The 19724-nt window shown below is 34.0% G+C and overlaps 1 protein-coding gene across 1 annotated transcript in view; it reads left to right on the forward strand.

The window, feature by feature from the left end:
* LOC106463205 (NECAP-like protein CG9132) overlaps window positions 1–19724 on the forward strand; it is a 59076-nt gene that overhangs the window by 17265 nt on the left and 22087 nt on the right. Inside the window, exons 2-4 of the mRNA XM_013923201.2 lie at window positions 2520–2620; window positions 6048–6152; window positions 19229–19310. Of these exons, the coding sequence (XP_013778655.1) occupies window positions 2520–2620; window positions 6048–6152; window positions 19229–19310 (288 nt within the window). The remainder of the gene's footprint in view (window positions 1–2519; window positions 2621–6047; window positions 6153–19228; window positions 19311–19724) is intronic.

Here is a 19724-nt window from a genome sequence, read left to right on the forward strand (position 1 = left end):
ATGTTTTTGGGTTTCCTAATTTTGTGGTTGATCAACTCTCTTGATCTTTAATCTTCTAAATCTCCCATAATTTCAGTCAGTTTAAATTTTGTATAATGCTTTCTTTAACTTTATCTTTTATACCTTATGTGAGCCAACCTGTTTTCTTGCAGTCACCCTTGTCTATAAGGAACATGCCTATAATTATGGTTTAAGAATTTATTTAAAAACTTTTTCCACGTTTGATCAATATCTCCAACTAATTCGGTTGTTCAATCCAAATCTTGTCTTATTTCTTCAAAATTTGGTTTTTTGAAAGCTGGAACCAAAAATCTCATTATTTCTTATCTCTATATACAGCAAAACATAAAATTTAATTGAGAAATTATCACTTGCTCCTAGATGTTCATTGATATCTACCCTATCAATCATTTTTTTTATTAGAAGTTAACAATAAATCTAAAATAGCATTGTTCCTTATGAGTTTACTCTAACATTTACCAATCTATATGCCTAAAATTAAAATCTCCCGTAATTATAACCTCATTAACAGTTTAATTCTTTATGTCACTGTAGAGTTTCTCATTAATTACACCAGTTTTACCTGGTGGTTTGTAACAACTTTCAACTAAATGACTTCTCACATTTTAACTACTAACAGAAACCCAAATAGATTCAATCTCATTGCTCTTAGCTTTGATATCCTCAACTTAAACAGGCTGTAGCTCACATTTTACACATAAAGCCACTCCTCCCCCTCTTTTTATTACTCTACCCCCCCCCCCCCCCATTAAACAACTTAACCATGTATTCCAGAAAAATCCTGTCATCAAAATTGTTTACCTTTAGCCAGGTTTCAGTTATTCCTATTACATCAAAATCCTCTGTTTGAACCAATGCTCTAAAATCATCTGTGTTATTTCTTATACTTCTAGCATTAAAATAATAACAGTTTAGCCTACCATTGAAACTACCTTTGTACCTTGTTACCACACTAAACCTTTCTTTGTATATATTTTTTTTCATTATTCTGGCCATCTTCACTGTCTAGTCCTAGTTTAAAGTTGGCCTTACAGTTGAGTTAATAGTTCTTGCAAGCAAGCCGGCTCCTACCCTGTTTCAAAGTAAATCAGTCATTCTAAAAAACTCCATTTTTCCACAGAACTGATCCCACAAATCCAATCAGCCATCCTGCTATTCCTTACATATCAACCTAAGCCTAGTATTCAGCCCTAGTGACCTACTTATAATTTCATCCCTACACCGAAGTCTTGGCAGTATCCCTGGCAGAATGAAGTAATTATGGTTCTTTTCTTTGTATGCTTTGTACTTAAGAATAAGCTCCTCTGACCTCCCCTTCCTTACAGCATTAACCTCTATGTGTCCTAAAGACTGCATAATTGCTAACACTCTTTACTATATCACTTGCTCTGTCAGTTATATCCTTCACCCTTGCTCCTGGATAGCATAATCTAATTACTTTCTCTGTATTTACCCTACAGACTATTCAATCCACATGCCATACTAAAGAAGTTGTTATAACAATAACTTATGTTTTTTATTCCTATCCCTATCTGTCCCATTTGTTATCCATCGCTCCTCAAGTACATCACCTGCACAAATTAAAGGCTATTAATTAATAGAACCAGCTCATTATAATTAAAACCACTACTATTAGCTCTATTAGTACTGTTTTAACTTTCTGAAAGTCATTGTTAGCCACTGTGTCCTTTACATACCCTACCCTATTTAGAACAGCCTCCAATTTCAGCCTCCAAACTTTACATACAAATTGTACAACTTCACTACTAGCTTCCTTAAATGCACATATAAGCCCCAAATTCCCAAATAAAACCCTTTCTTCTACCTAACAAACTGTGAGCACTTAACTCTTAACCAATGTAGCTTGGGAATAAATAAATAACATACAAGAAGCCCAATGACAACACTGTTAAGCTTAATGCAATTTTACCACTATCTTATCTTCTCACTAAAGTATCAAGTAGATAGTAAATCAAACTGTCTTTGAGCATATTTTCAGTATTTATATTTTCCACAAGTTTATAAAAAATTTATAGAAAGGCTGACTGCAGTAAATTACTATAGACTCTTGTATATTTTATTTTTCTTTAAGCCCTTTTTTTTCCTAATTACTATTTGATCAGGTTATGTAATGTATCCTCTACCTGCAGTTATGTTTATGCAGAAAAGTATTTATTTCACCATTACTCTAGTTACTGTCTAGTCTAATGACTCTCCTACAGCATACATTGTACATGTATGCTGATATATTAGAAGCAAGTTTCAGTTTTAATAATGATTGATCAACCAAACTCTTGAGTTGCTCAGGATTTTATTTTTTGTGTATTTGTATTGTACGAAGTTGAGAATTATGAATAATAACTTATGTTTTTGTTTTTGGCATTAATGTTTATGTTTGATGTAAAACATGCTCATAAAAATGTGAAAACAATTTGTAATGAAATATATATATACTAGTGTATTTTTTCTTACCAAAAAAACCACTTTTATTTACCTAGGGCAACAGATTGGAAGTTGGATGCTCCAGACTTTACTGGAAGGCTTCGTGTTGTAGTAAAAGGATCAGAATGTATCATAAAGATTGAAGACAAAAACTCTGGTTTGTACATTTCTAACATTTTTTTTAATATTGAAATACAGTGCTCAACTTATGAGACCTAACAAAGAGAATAAATGTACATCAGGATATTACTTTATTTCAAATTTAAGGAAATACATTATTATATGCCTTCATATGGCCAGTAACTATATTTTAGTTTTTATGGATTGAGAAGCTTGGAAGTTAGTTGCGGATTAAGCAAAATTATTTAGATTTTCTGATAATCTTATTAATTACACTTCAAAATAAAGTGCCTATGCTCTAACAGCTTTGGTATAAAAGAAATGTATCATTTCAATTTTATTTGTATGTATGTCACTTTTATGTAATCTATAAAAATATGCCTTTTGGCATTTAAAATAAAATACTAAAGTATGGCAGGAAGCTAGTTTGGGCCTCAAATTCATTAGTAATAAGTGGCATTCACAAAAATCTGAGTCATAGTATATTTAGATCACCAGAAGTGCATCAGTAAAATATAAGCACAAGTATAGCTCATGTAATGGCATAACTTTCATGTAATAAAAAAAACACACACCTCTTTATTACCATAGTTTGCAAACTGTTCATGAATCTCACATTACATATACATTTAATTCTGAAATCATAGTTTATTCAGTGCATCACAATATAAATATCTTACAATTTATAGACGTGTATATCTGTTGTTTTAGCAATTCTTACTTAACACATACTGTTACATGTGTTAAAAACTTTTGATCAAATATAAACTAACTATACAGCTCAAAATTAAAGAAATTTAATGATAACATTTATTGATAAAACTCCTGGTACCAGCTTTCTATACTGTTAATTTAATATGGTAGCCTGTGCTTTAAATAATTAAATAATTCTAAAATTCATAAGCCGTATTATCTACATTTCTGAATTTCTGAATAAATAAGTAGCTCTGATACTATTGTCAATAGGGAATTAAATCAGCACTATAAAACAATAATGAACTTAATGTGAAACAAACATTACATGAGAACTAAAATTAATTAAAACCATTACTTTCCATTATCAGTCCTAGTTATCAACATTAAGTTATAATGGATAATGTCCATGGTCACACCCAAAGGCACCAGGGATATTCCATCTATCAGACAAAATGCAGATGCTGATGTCAAACTATCCAGTAGCTATTGAAAATCAGTTAATGGTTAGAAGTTGAATGCTTACATCCACAAGGTTTCAACTCCCACTGCCTTTCACTATCTGCAGCCAGTTGTGGAAAGAGTTACCCTTAATACTCAGATTCCACCTTAAAGTGGAAATAATACCACCCTAAAAATTCTGCAAGGTAAAACTCCCAACCTCCACCCTTCTATTCACAAAATGATATTAAACAGAGCTACGTATAATAGAATTGTTCAATTTTCTGGTGTCTTGATGTCACAAACTGTTGTAAGATACCTGCTTTACTAATTTCAACGAAACTTAAGAGCAGAACTCGGTTGGACCCCAAAGGTTGAATTGCAGATTTATATCTAAAATGCAAAAGATTTCCTTGTTGAGTTACTTTCATGCTGTTAAGAAACATATGACTAAAAGTCGTGGCTCTTGTGGTTTTTTTTTTCATTCCGAGAAGCTGGATTTTCTTCCTAGGAGGCTTGATTGTTAGTCTATTCTAGCTGGCAGTCTATCCTGGCTATCTATCAATATTGTTGGGCTACTTTCTAAGTTGGTTCATTAAAGAATATACCTTGTTTGTCTCCATATCCTCAACAGATTGCTTCTTTCCTTATATATTTGTTTTATGATTGTGGTTTATCAACTTCTTCCATAGATGGTTATAGAGCTGCCTTATCTGCTACCTTCCAGTGTTATGTAAACCACCAATCTCTTTTATCTCGATTGTTCAATCACTTTTTCAAGTCTTTCACCTTAATGACCCGAAGTTCCTGCACATAATTCAAAATGGGTTTTGTGTTTCTTGGCTCTTCCCACTTTTGAAACCATAGAGACTTGTTTTCTCTATCATCTTTCCCATAAATCATATTTTATTTTATTGCTTGAATCAAGCAGAAGTCATTCTGATATTTATGCCCTTGATGTTTCGTGTATTTGATTTTCCTGGAAGATCTTGTACTTAACCAGATCAGTCTTTTTTACTTGCAGGTTGAACTGTCAGAGAAGGTAACCTCTGTTTGTCACTTGTTGTGCTACCTGCTCTGATTGGTATTGATTCTCATTCAGAGGAACATTTCTATATCATTTTATGGCTATTTATTCTTATCTCGCATTTACTGAATTTTTCAAGAATTCTAGTAAAAGGTTGTTTATTTATACTTTATGATGAAACATGCTCCTTTCATCTGGCTCATGCTGTATTAACAAACTGCCTTATGCAGTTGATGCATTTTGTTTACTGTAATGTTTTAAAACACCTTAAAATTAAACTATGGGTTGCATCTCTTCAAATTCACCATTTAGCAATGTCATTAACATCCTGATTGTAACATCTTTTAGAGGATATTCTATAGACCAGCATGTGGATGAAGTTGAATACATTCTTAAAAATTTGATTTACATCATATTACATCTGGTTGTGATATTTCAAGTGAGGTGGAATCTCTAGCAGGTGAGTTATTCTGTGTTCCTTGCATTGTTAACACTTGAGTCCACATTAACTGTGTGTGGGAACCCAAGTATCACCATGCACTCGTGTTTAAATGGATTTGTCAAGTTTGGAATCTTGCATGTTACATATACCTCTGTGAATGCAACTAGGAAGTCTGAATTCTGGTGGGAAAGCAAAGCTTATGTATGTTCTCCTGATGCAAGTGCAATAAGTCCCATGGACAGTGGGAGAGTGGAGAGCTATAGGTAAGTCAACACATTGTGTCAAGAACATACCGAACTTTAGTCATGTTTGTTGATTGCATGAAAGTAACTCAACAAGGAAAGGCTTTTTGTAATTTTGAGGTAAGTACTTGTTTGTATTTTTTTTTACTTCTAAAAATGTAAAAAAAAAATTGAAATGTGGATTATATAAATAAATAAAGTGACACTTGGTTTAAGCTTATTTTACATGTATGTGTCTAAATCAGTTAACTGTGAACAAGAAGACTGGAACTATAAAATTAAAAAGATGATACAATTAAAACTGAGAAGTATTTTAATCTTCATACAATTTAAATGGCCATTTCATGTATTTTATTATTTTTTTTGATATACTTATCTGTTTATTCTGATTAATGTTTGTCATTCTGAAAGTAATTTCCTATAGATAAAGTTATACATAATTTTAAAAACTTTGTTTTGAAAAACATTTAAATAACATGGCCATTTAATACAGTATTTTTATCAATAATCTAAACTTTCATATTTCTTTAATTTTAAGTGGATTATTAGATGTCTAAAACCAAACTATCAAACTTTCATATTGTTTGTGGAGAATACTCAGGTAACAGTTTCCTTTTAGGAGAACTATTTGCCAAATGTCCAGTTGACAAGTACCCAGGCATTGCAGTAGAAACTGTGCTGGATTCCAGTCGTTACTTTGTGCTACGGATTCAGGATGATGCTGGTATGTGTTTGAAGATAAAAAGAAAAGTTTTTCAACCACTCACTGTAAACTTAGATAGAGCTTAATTTTCTCATGTTCATGATTGTAATACTGTAACCGAACAATAGACCACTGATTTATGCATACAAAATTCACTAAATTTTCTAGTTCTTTTAAGCTAAGTTCACATTAATATTAATTTTTACTGTCTTATGTCTGTCTGCAAAACTCTTCCCACAGTTTAAGTCCAGCTTGGATGAAACTTCGCACAATTTTTTCAACATCGTATAGAGGAAGTTCCAAACAAAGTTTCATTACAGTTGGGTCTCTTTTTTTAAACCAGAATGAGGCTTTCAAACATGGTATGATATATGTGGCATTATAAGAACTGGATCACCTGACAAACATGTTCATACTCACAAAAAAGGAAGATAAGAAAACTTGCAAAGCTGCATATCTAAAAGTTCTTTAGTCAGTAATAAGATGTTCAAAATGTTTACTTATATTCTACTGATTGAGATTGTCATACTACAGTAATTGGGCCAAATGCCCAACAATGCCTTAAATAGGAACTAGAACAAACAGCTGCCCATAGGGTGCCATTTCTGCTAGTATACACACACACACACACACACACACTTTTTTCCTTCCAAAACTTAAGTTCTATTGAGAGTCGGCAATAACAGACGTCTAAATAAAGATATTAAGTTTACTGATTCTGTTGTATTATGTGGCATTTTATAATTAATTTTATGTAATACTTGCATTTACAGTGGTGGTGGACACTGAGCATATGTACTGTTAAATTTATTGGATGAACACACACACACGTACATATATATATATATATATATATATATATATAAATACTTAATGTATTAAAAATGCACAAAGACAAGACACACCAAAAATATATGGCTAAAACCTGTTTGGTTATGAGCAGTGCTTAACTGCATACTAACATTAAAATAGTGTTGAAGTTAGTCTATCTTTTCAGTTATACACCAACATGGGTAAGTGTCTGCTGTGGAATAACAGATGAACACATCTGAAATACTCAGAGGGCCCAGTTCAGGTGCTTGAACCCGACATGTCATGTATCAAACTACACATTCACTGTCTGCAGCCAATTATGGGAAGGCAGTTGTGTGGTAATAATATCAAATAAAGAATAAAAAACCCAACCATAGGTGTATACCTAAATAATTCAGAATACCAATAACAGAGAAGTACTGTATAAGATAGGAAAGGTAAAATAAATGGAAGATAAAAAATAAATAAAAAGGATTAACTAAACGAAGAGGATTATGTTCTCCAACCATACATAATCAAAAGAAGTTTATCCTCCTCCCTTGAATGTGAAATGAAAAGAAGGTAGCAAAGGAGGGGAACCATGTCAGTTGTCATAGGAAGAAAGTTAATTAAAACACTAAATTTTAGAAACATTTAATAAGTATAAGCAGACTGGAATAACCTTCAGTCATTTAGTAGTTGGTCTTTCCTGTCCCATATTACTTGCATTAGAAAGTAAAATAAGTAAGTTAATTAATTTAAAACAAAGATAAGCAGGGAATAAGATCACACCTGTTCTTAAGGCTACAGCCTAACTGAAAGAATAAAAGGAAACAGAAATGCTAGACTAGGAAATATAGTCATGTGATAACATGTCCAAACTGTCCTTGAATGTGACCAATGCCCATAAGGGTAACAGAAGATCAGTAAGTTGAAGAGCTGGAATAACTCCCTTTACAGGTGAAAATCATAATTTTATAATGGAATTCGAACTATATTTATTTAGTGTAATGTTATTTTTATTGAAAAATAATCTGTATCTTTTAATTATAGTGGGAAAGCCATAACCATCAAAAGTCAGTTTTTCAGCTCATAGTTTAACATGGGATAAAAATTATTCAGATTTATTACAAACAAGCATTAACTTTGCAGTTGTAAAATAATTACATCTTTGATTAAGGTACTAGGGATTATACTTTTAACAAAAGGAAAACCATATACATGAAAGTTGAAGACATTAATTTTAGCATAAACATTTGAGCTCAAATTGTCATTAGTAAATCAGATATCTTGCTCAAGAAAATGACAAGAAATTGTCATTTCATTAGTCATTTCAAGTTCTATTTCCACAGGATAAATGGTAGAGATAATTAGCTCAAAGCCTGGATTGTTCAAAGAAATTAGATTGTCTACGTATTGAAAAGTAAAGTGATTCTGATCCACATTTGGTGATTGTGAGATGAATAAATGCTCATAATAATGAAAAAAAGATGCATATTAGCTATGTTTGATGAGTAGTTAGAGGCCATCAGAATTCATATTTATTGTTTATAAATATTATGGTTAAATTCAATGCAATTATTAAACGTACAGTAACTGAAGAAATTCTTGTAACTTCCCTAGTTAAAAGTCAGTGGGAAATTTTACAGGTATTATCAAGACAAAGATCAAAAAGAAAGTTAAAGACTTTTGTAAGATCAATTATGGGTCTTTTATTAAAGTGAGCAGTAAAATCAAAATAAATAAGCAAAAAGTTGTTAATAATATGGAAATTATTAAGGCAGTATAGTATCTTTTTATTATTATTAATGATCCAATAACCTTTATTAGAAGAATTATCTATACTGATTTCAATAGTATTAGCTAAGACAATTAAGATTTGATTAAGTTGCAGACCAAGTTGTTTGATAACTGTTTTTAATGAGCTGATAATAAGTCTGAATTTAGTAAGAGTTTTATGCAGTTTCTGGATAGCATAAAGAAAAGGAATGTCTCGACAGTTATGATAAAATAGAACTTTCCTTTTTTTAGTATTTTTACATAAATTGTTTGAAATAGAATTATTATTGATTTTGCTTATAGCAAAATTGGTGTTAGTGTTGATTTATTTTAAGATAGAAAGAACACAACATTTTACAGATAAATGCAAAATTGCATCTAGTTTTATTTACAAGGGTTATTACACATTTTTCTTGAGCTTTTGAAATTTTTTGCTTGGAAAAGTGACATGAAGGGTCAGGTTTGTAGACAAAAATGTTTAAGGCATTGATTTTATTTTTAAAAAACATAAGAAGTAAATGCTTTTCTTCATAGAAGTATCTTGGTGGGTGAAAAGTTTTTTATACTGATTTTCAGAATATATTCATATATACTTCTTTTTAGTGATTTGAGAATAGTAAATTTGTTTATATTCCTAGGAAATCTGAACTTAGAGCCTTTTTCCAAAATTTTAAGGTAATCTATTATGACTTTTTGTTGAAAAACATCAGACCCATTGTTATTAAAACAATAACATGGCAAAGCATTAATGTCAGTAGGATTTAAAGTATTGACAAAAGTCTTATAATTGTCAATTGAAGTACCAATTAGTGTATTATACTTTTAACTCAGACTTGGGTAAAGGTGTTTTATTGAAAAAAAAAATTAGTAATACTTTCATGAACTTGTTGACCTTCTTATTCAATGACGAGGAACCCACTTTGAGACTAATAATGGTTGGAGACAGCTTGAATAGGTAATGAATGTACCTGATGATGACGAAACGTTGTACATTTGCTGTTATGATAAACTTATATTAAAGTTTTTCTTCATTACCCATTCAAGCTGACTCCAATCATTATTGTTGACCTTCTGTCACCTTAACTGTTATTGGTCACATTCAAGGGTGATTTGGAAATGTTATCACATACTTTATCTCCCAATCTAGCATTCCTTTTTTCACTTAATTCTTTTAGTTCTATTGCCTTAAAAACAGATATGATATTATTTTCTGTTTAGCTTTATTTTCTGTCTGAAACAAGTAAAATGGAACAGAAAAGACCAACAACAACTAGGTGACTTAAGGTTACTTTTGTCTGTTCATACTTAAGAAATTTTTCATAAATGTATAGTGTTTTAATTAATTTTTTTATATGATAGCTTACATGGTGGCTTTCCTTTTGCACCTTTCTTTACCTTTTATATTCTCGGGAAGAGAATTGGTTGCTTTTGATTTCATGTGTTTAGGAAACATAATCATTTTTATTTTTTATTATATGTTATTGTTTTTATTTATTTTGTATCTTATACTTTATTTCTCTGCTGTTACCATCCTTAATTAGTTAAGTTTACATGGTTGGGTTCTTTATTCTTTGTTTTTATTACTGGACAATAACCTTTCAATTATTTTGTCTCTCCTTCCCATCTCCTAATATTTAAATCTCTGCTGATCGATTTTTAGCCCAATTACATTTAGTTGCCAGCATGCCTCATCTTCCACGTTTATCTGACTCCTGTTCTTTGGCTTATTACAGGTTGGATTTTCCATATATTTGGACTCTCAGACCTTGGAGTCTGATTCATGTGTGGGGGTCTGATTCACAGACTATATTGAGATTTCCCCAGCCTAATTTTCACATCCTCAGTATACCCATACCATAATCCTGATATCTTTTCTCCATTCACTTCCTTTCCGAGACTATCCACCATTCCCCTGATAGGTTTTCGTTGGATACATGTACCCTTCTCTGCTTATCTTCCTCGGCCTATGCTCTTCATACATGGCTTTTTTGTTGTTGGAATCCATCCTTTCCTCTTAGGTTACTCATCTTTCCCAACCCTTTCATGCTTCAATTCCTATGTTTCACCCCCCCTGGCTTTCTCCCCTCTTCCAGCAACTTTTTTCTGGGTTTCAGTGGTGAGCTGCCAAATTGCTTGTAACCATGTTTTCCAATGCCAGTTGCATCGGTAACTATCACGTAAATTCTGGAACTATCAGGGCATGGTTGACCAGGTTTGTGCATCAGTGGCATTCATTCACCACAGATTCCTGGGTTCTTTAAGTTCTATCAGAAGGACCCTCCCTTCATTTTTCTACCCTCCTCTCATTTCATACCATCTCTTGGAAGCAGTTCAAGATATTTTATGCTATTAAACAAGTACATCATCTTTTTCCAGGGTTCTGCTCCTAGTTGTTTGTGGTTCCCAAAAAAGACTGGGGATTGGCAACCTGTCATAAATCTATCCAACCTCAACCACTTCATTGACTTCCGTCTGTTCACCAAAGAGTCTTTCCTCACTCTTTGGTGGGTGTTCACTCAGGGTTTCTGGATTACGAAGGTCCAAGTTTTGGATACATACCTTTATATCACTATCTCTCCAGCCTCCATACATTCCCTTTATTTTGTTCACAGAGTTTGAGTTTTCTAATTCCATGCTCTACCTTTTGGTCTGGCATTGGTGGCTTACATCTTCTGTCATGTGATCAGAGCCTTTGACTGCCATCTTCACAACCACTGTTTGCTGTTCCATCATCATTATATGGATGACTGACTCCTTTTAGCTTTGTCCCAACATGCCTCTCTCACTCATATATATATTTTTCCTCCTACAGGTTGTGGCTCGTGAGGAATGGCTTCTCTGGTATCTGGTCCTTTTGGGGTTGTTTTTCAACACCTTCCTCAGAAGGGCCCAACATTCTCCTCTTCATTTGAGGTCAATGGAGATCTTGGTTTCCAAAGCCAAATCCTCTCTTCCTGCCCCTGCACACAAGGTTCTATCTCTTTTAGGGAACTCAGCATCCATGGAAGCCCTTATACCCTGGTGTCATACATACATATATGGTTTTCAATGGGTGTTGCATGTTCAATACATTCTTGTTCAGGATACCTTAGATTCCACCATCCTCCTCCCTCCTTCCCCAGAAATAGACTTTGTCTAGTGGCTAAACAGATACAACATCTTGGCTGGCCTTCCTCTGTTTTCTCCCCATCTTGATTTGCAACTGTTCACAGATGCTTCTCTTACAGAATGGGTAACATATATGGATTCTCAGGAGATCGCTGGTAATTGGACACTGGTCGAAACTTCCATCCACATCAACCTTTTGGAACTTATTGCAGTTTGTCAGGCCTTAGATCATTTACTATCTTCCATAAGGGGCTAGTTGATCATGATCCATTCCAACAATTTTACAATTGTCTCTTACATCAATCTGCAAGGAGGCACCCATTCACATTCACTTGGCTTTCAAACATTGGATTTCATTTTCTGGGCCCAGTCTCAGCAAGTCCACCTTCTTTTTTGTCATGTCCCTGGTGCTCTGAATCTTGTATAAGATCGATTATCTTGTCTCAATGAGATTCTTCTTACAGAGTTGTCTCTTGCTTCCCAAATGTTTCAGTGATTATGCTCCCACTTTGGTACTCCTCTTCTGGACATATTTGCCACCCATCTCAATACCAAACTGCCTCTTTTCTGGTCTGAGGTTCTACATCCTTTAGCTTTGGCAGCAGATGCCTTTAGTCAGGATTGGACCAGTCATTTATGCCTATTATGCCTTTATTCCTATTCTCCTATCTGTCTTCTTCTCTGTGCTCTCTCTCTGATCTAAACCACTCTGTGTCAAGTCCTTTTAATCACCTCATTCTGGCCTGCTTATATATGGTTTCTGATTATGCCCCTCTTTCAATTGTCCCCTCCCTTACCTCTTCCATTTTTGTTGACCACTCCTTCATCAACCTTAGTCTGCCAATTTCCTGCTCTCACCACACTACAGCTTCATACATGGATTTTGCCCAATCCCTTGCGAGAAAATCTGGACTTTGTACACAGGTAGCCTCCCTTCTGTCTCCTTCAGTTCGCCCTTCTTCCTTGAATGTCTACCAGAGGAAATAGCATATTTTCTGGCATTGGTTTCTGCGAAATGGTTTCTCACCCTAGTGTACCTCACCTTTCAGATTTCTTTACTTGGCTTTTTGGCAGTAGTTTTTTTATCAGTATCAACCATGGCAGACTATAGGGTGGCCTTATCTAATACCATTATTTTCTCCCTCTCACATCACATTTTTTCCTTTCCCATCTTTTCTTTACTGTTTTGCACCTTTCATTTGATTTGTCCACCTCATCTGATACTCTTGCCTGACTGAAATCTCAATGTGGCTCTTCATGCTTCTAACTCTTCCTCCATTTAAACCTGTAGCCACTTCCTTATTGTACTACCTTTCACTAAAAACTTATTTCTTGCTCCTTTTTGCATGTGGATAAAGTAAGTCAGATATCTTTGATTTTGATGTCTCCCCTTATCCTTTATCACCATACCTATGTTTTTGTTTAACCAGGTCATAGTGTTTCCCCAAAACATCAGCAGTGCGTTTCTCATTTGTATTTTCATGGTGATCCTGATCATCTTCTTTGTCCAGTACATGCTCTACATTGTTATGTTACCTGCACTACTTCCCACCCATTTATACCATGGAATACTTCTTCTACCCATAATCTTGCTCCTGTCCCCATTACTGGATGTATTTACAAATTAATTTGGCTTGTTTTTTCATCATTATCTGAGGATTCCCATTGCATTTTCCAAGTCTCCTCCCACCAAATACATCATCTCACTTTCTTCCTGGGTGCCCATTAGAGGAGGTTGTACAGGATAGCATACAGACCATGCTTCACACTTCTATAGCCTACTACTTGTATCATTTGGCCATCTCCTTCTCATCTGACTATCATTTGTCACCTATTGCGATCCTCCACCCCTCATTTCAACTCTGGGAGGGTAAGTTCTTTCTTTTTATTTCTTACCATTTTTTTATGGCACTTTTATCATTTTTTGGATCCTTCTATGTGGCAAGTGATGCCTGTCCAGGTATACTTCAACATAAAACAAGACCATATGGCCATTAGGTCAACAATGCTCACTGATGAGATGAGGTGTTCAAAAGACCCCAGAGGTTTCCTCATGGTGTCTTGTTTCATAAATAAAGCCCAAACCAGACTGTATCAGCTCATGGATTATTATGAGTAAAGCAGTGTTGGGATAACTGCCCATTCCTCCAACCCTGGTTGAATAAATCGGGATCAGCCTGGTTTTCAAAGTAAGGTTTTTATGGTCACTCGTTGCACTGTCTTACAGTATTGCATTCCTTCGGACTCTCCACCATGTTGTTCTCCACTCTTCCAGTAGAGTATGGGGGTCCTTGCCACTTACCAGTTCCTAGTTGCTGGGGTGGTGGACAATGGAGGCTTCCTCCTGAGTGTGATCAATTCCACTCATTCAAGAGTAGGGCTGTGGTATTCTGTTGGTTTAGATGATGAGTATTTTCCTCCTACTGCAGACCAGAAAAAAAAACCTAATGCTGCCTGGTTTTGGACTGGATGAACCCACCACATTCAATTCACCCCTCCAGCTGGCTTTCCCTCATCGTACTGCTGCCTGGATATTGGTTCTTGGGCAGTCTGGTGTTGGATTGGCATAGGATCAGACAATGTAAGTCCTCACACATGTGGTTGATAGCATCCTTCCTCCTACCGTGGAAATGAAAGAAACATTTCCAGCATCATCTGGTTTTGGACTGGAGTTGATCCACCACATTGCATTCCCACTTCCTACTGTTACTCAGATGTCAGATTTCCGGGTGGCCTGGTATTGGTTGTGTACAGGGTATGCATACATGTGCCTGTCTGGAATGGTGGAAGGTGAAGATGGTTAGGACCCTCCTCCTACCAAAGATCTGAAGATAAATACTTGATTTTAGACTGGAGTTGACCCACTGAATACGATCTGTCATGTCCTAGCCACTCTATACCATTTAGCATGTCCAATTACAAATTGGACATGTGTCCTTTCCACACAGTTTAGCAACACATTATTACAACAGGTGAAAAATATACCTGGTACAGGTGGGGTGCAGTCTCCCATGAGTGTGACCCCATACATTAAGGTATCACACTCCATGGGTTCTCTTCGGGTGCCTTTCAAAGAGGGCTCATCAAGGTAACTTTTCTACTGGTCCAGCCACCATTTCAATGTGAGATTCTAGCTATTATGTGAGAGGAGATAAGATATTGTATCAGAAGTTAACATTTTTGTACACTAAAAAGGTATTTCTGATAGATACTTACCTCTTTTCACATTTCCCACCCATCCTCCCTACTTCTGGTTTGTCTTTTTTGCCTAATCTCAAAGCAATGATAGTGCTCTACAGTATAGAGGGAGTCAGCTGCACTAGGAGGGTATGTTGCACTTCTATTGGTGGAGGGTTATTTGCATGCTACACTGCAGCTATACCACATGTAAATACGTGAGGGTAGGTGGGAGCATCAAAGCTAGTAATGAGCAAAAATTTCACATAGAGGGCAGCATAAGTCATGAAAAGCTATTATGTGAGAGAAGGTAGATATCTATCAGAAATATATTTTCAGTGCAAGAAAATGTTAACTTTCACCCACCTACATGTGGGGATATTTAGTTCTCATTTTGTAATTGCATATTTATATTATTACCACACACACACACACATACAGTTTGATTTATGAAGAAAGACTTGCTAAATTACTTGTGAATTTGTTTCTTTTACTGAGATTTTATTTGGCCTGTCCTGTATTTAGTAAAGTTACTTTTAGTTAATGGGTGAATGCAGCTGTGAAAAAAAAGTCCTTCCATTCCAAAATTGTTCTACTACATTATGAAACGTGTACATTCTTTTTCATTGTAAGAGAAGATTTGTGTAACTAGCTCATAAAAGTTTCCAACATTTAAAGTAATAATCTTCATGTAGTGGGAGGGGAGCACAACCTTACCTTTTTTCAACAAATTATCTCTAATTTATTATAAGTTGTTTTGTATAAGTGTGTGTGTGGCCATTTTGTGCAATTCAATTTTAAGATTCTAACACCTTCCAGCCCAGCATATGCATAATGCAATGTATAGTAGCAATTACTTTTCAATAGTGCATGTTATATCTGTGGATTGACTTACAGGTAATATGGCAGTTGATGACATAAGCAAAAACAAGGGAGGTGCTATAAACATCATTACAAAGGTGTAGTAAAAACTACCAAGGGGTTTTACTAGTAAAACATCTTTGATGCTATACCGCACCTTGTATGGACTGCCGTGTAATCAATATTTCCCTCTTAATAATCCTGGATTGGTCTAAATAATGGAAAAACTTTGAAATTTAGCTGGTCTCGTTTTCAAGACCTGTAAGACATCAAGACCCAAATGGTCCAAGACTTCCTGAAGGGTGGTCTTGAGACCTACAACACTGGGTACCATACTGGGCATTATACCACCTTTCTTTACTCTTCATTGCAGAAATGGCATTTTTAAAATGAGAATCACTAGGGAAGACATCTTGTAATGTATCATGCATCCATTTCAACTTTAACACTGCATCTTTAGGCTTTACTGTGCCATTAGTTTCAGAACATATTGAAAATAATGATTTCTTATACGTGATTCCAATCCCCCTTCTTAAGGATAACAATACTACTGTGTCTAGTTCATAATGTTTTGCTGAGATATCTTCAAATAAGTTCTTCTCTACATTTAAACCATCACATTCAAAACCACATCTAGAACATTTCAAGCATGTTTCTTCGCTGCATTGTTTTATTTTACATTTTACAAGTTAATTTCTCCATATTGGCTTTCATGGTTTTGGATCAGGCCTCAGGTCTGGTCCAGCAACCTAGACTTCGAAAATAGTGCCAAACATCTTGTTTTCGTCTAATCCAACCAACCCAAACATTTCCATAATGACTCATATTTTTGGATCCACATCAAGATACCAGGCTGGCTTGTGTGGTAAATGTTAAAAAGAATTTACACACTTTTAAACACTAAGAAATTATGTGTAAAAAATGGATATTATACTTATATCACACAAAAGAAGTTGCCCTGTACTCCTATTTCATCTAAGTTACTTCCCATTCAAATGAATGTATGGTAATTCTTTGATATTACTCACACAATTTTTTGTTGTTTGTTTGTCTGTTTCTGTCACAAAATGGCTAAAATACATTTATGTTGCCTAGGTAGTGATGGTTGTTGGTGTTTGTGTACATATACATAATAATTGTGTTTTATTATTAGTTTAAGTTTTAAATCTCTTAGAGAGGAAATGGGTCACAGTTGCAGTTACAGTATGTGGTCAGATTGTTTTTTATTTGTATACCTGTAGCATATTTAAGTGAGATGTTAGTTTTCGGGTCCAAGAGGTTGATATGATTGAGAAAATAGATGGCATCATCTGTGATCAAGATATCTTAGAGGTTAATTATTCAACCATTTAATGTTTAGTCATCTATTTTTATTCTTCAGAATTCAAGCAGAAAGCAATCTCACCAATTTTGCTGTAGTTTATTATTTACTATGTTGGGAAAGTTTCTGTCTGTCAACAGTTGCACATTAAGTTTAAATATTACAGTCATTTGTGGTTGAAATGTTGCCAAAGGCTGTTGGTCATTTTTATGCATTAGATTTAGGTAGACCATGATCACACATAAGTTGGTAATTTTACTATCTTAGTCCTGCATTAAAAGATCAAGATGACCAAAAATCTCATGGTTAAACTGAGATTGGGGAAAGTATATTGTTTATTTGTTGTTAATTTTGCCTTGTATCCTAGCTTTGCATGAATGTTAAAGTGAGTTCCGATATTAATGTTACATCTAGTTTAGTGTTATTGTGAGGACATGGAATTTGCAGGCATACTGTGTTTTTTATGTGTGTATATACATTGAAACAGCACATTATGGACTTAGTGGTGTGCCTGCAATTTTGACTGTCAGATGCAAATTTCCATAAGTAGGTCTATGTTTTACAAAACAAGTATTTCTGGCTTGTATGTTTTAAGTAATAAGCATGAATACATTCATTTCACTTCTAAGTAATCAAATGACCACTAGCATGGAATTTTACTAGAGCCAAAAAGAGACTAAAGGTTTGTTTTATTACATGAAGTGCCAGCCACTCTGACCATATCCAGGTGCATGATTATTTTTACATATATTTGTGCTATTTTTAGGCTCATTACTGTATGTTTATGCACAAAAAACTTAATAAAAGATAAAAACATTTGTAGTGTGATTTATGTTACTGATGACCAATTAAATACACACAAAACTACTGTTGTAATATAAACCAAGAGAACCTCTGAACTTCTTCTTATGATGTTAATATTAGTGCACTAGTGAAGTTCCCACCTATGACATTCTAGTTTGAGCACAACTAATTTACATCCATAACGATTATTTAATATTCACTTTGGAAACTTAAAATGTTGTAGAATTGTGACAATCAATTGTTTAATGTGAAAGTAACTAGACAGTCAATGCTTATACAATCCTATTTCATCACTTAAATATTGTTCATCATTAATAAAACTTTTCAATATGAAAAAATCAAAGTGTCAAGAGTGTCCTTCAAAATCTCCACTGTGTCCCCTTAATTTGATGCAAAGGGACGTGGGTCCTTTAAGATCTCAAACCTAGGAACATCACTGTAATTTAAACTAATTTTTTGTTATTTTTGACAAATTATTAACCATTTTTGAAATTAACAGATCAAGTAACAGAGATATTGATGTTTTTTATTGTGCGTAAGTAGTTAAGACTCAGTGGTCAGTTACTTTTTTTCTGTTCATGATTCAACTGCCAAATATGGGTAAATAACATACCATAAGTTGAAATCATCAATGAGGTTGAGTTGACTGACCATTTCTTCTTATATAACACAAAAACATCTACTGTAGTCAGTGAAGGATTACAGTTGTTTTTATTGCTTCATTTTGCCACACTTATTAAATTGATATTTCAGAAAATGTCTCATACTTACTGTTATAAAGCATGCATGTTTTAATTACTGAAGTGTGTACAAGTATCTTTTTCTCTCTTAAACACTTTCCAATTTAGTTTTAGCTTTCTTGTAAAATATTTAATAATCGGAGCTGTTGCTTACACCTGTAAAAGTAATTTCTGAAATTTTGATACTTTTATAGGAAAATTAAAACTATTTCTAACTATGGGTAAAAAAACATATTCTCAACTTATGATTTTTCTGGTACAGCTTTTATTGCAAATTTTCAGTGGTTTTTTGTCAATTGTAAAATTAACTGGTGCCACAGCTATTTTATACAAAATTTTCAATGCAGAGTTTATATTACTCTGTAATAGTAACAAGTAGATGAACAAGACAGTTTAATCTTGAAAAGAATGAATATAATACACTGGAAATTGTGAAGCTCTTTCATTTTGACATATATTAAAAGATAACTTGAAACAATCTTCTATGGTAATCATGTACACATGGTAATTTTCAGGCCATTCAGCCTTTGTTGGTATAGGATTTGCAGATCGAGGTGATTCATTTGACTTAAATGTGGCTCTTCAGGATCATTTCAAGTAAGTCATTATATATTAAGTTAGTGCAACTATGTTTCATCAAGGATTTACATTTGTTTTCATGGTATAAATGAAATAGGCAAGGCTTCTGATTTGTACTATAAAGTGGGGTGACAAATTTTAGTTGAGTTTGAATTAAGGGGAAGGTGTACAGGGATCACTAATCAATATTGTGCATTGTTTTTACTAGAAAAATGATATAATTATTAACATGTCAAGAAACAATTTAATATATGTAGCTAGATGAATAGTAGGGTCTCTTTCTTTTTCAAGCTGTTGATGATACAACAAGTAAATCTTCTATTATCTGAAATAATGGGAGACTCAGAAATAAGTGTTTTTATGCATTCTTGTGTATTGTTTTCTATAACAGAAATAGCCTATTAGGATTCCAGTTTTTTTGACATTGAACTT

The sequence above is a fragment of the Limulus polyphemus genome, unplaced genomic scaffold (assembly GCF_000517525.1).
Source record: "Limulus polyphemus unplaced genomic scaffold, Limulus_polyphemus-2.1.2 Scaffold1347, whole genome shotgun sequence".
Lineage (NCBI taxonomy): Eukaryota > Metazoa > Arthropoda > Merostomata > Xiphosura > Limulidae > Limulus > Limulus polyphemus.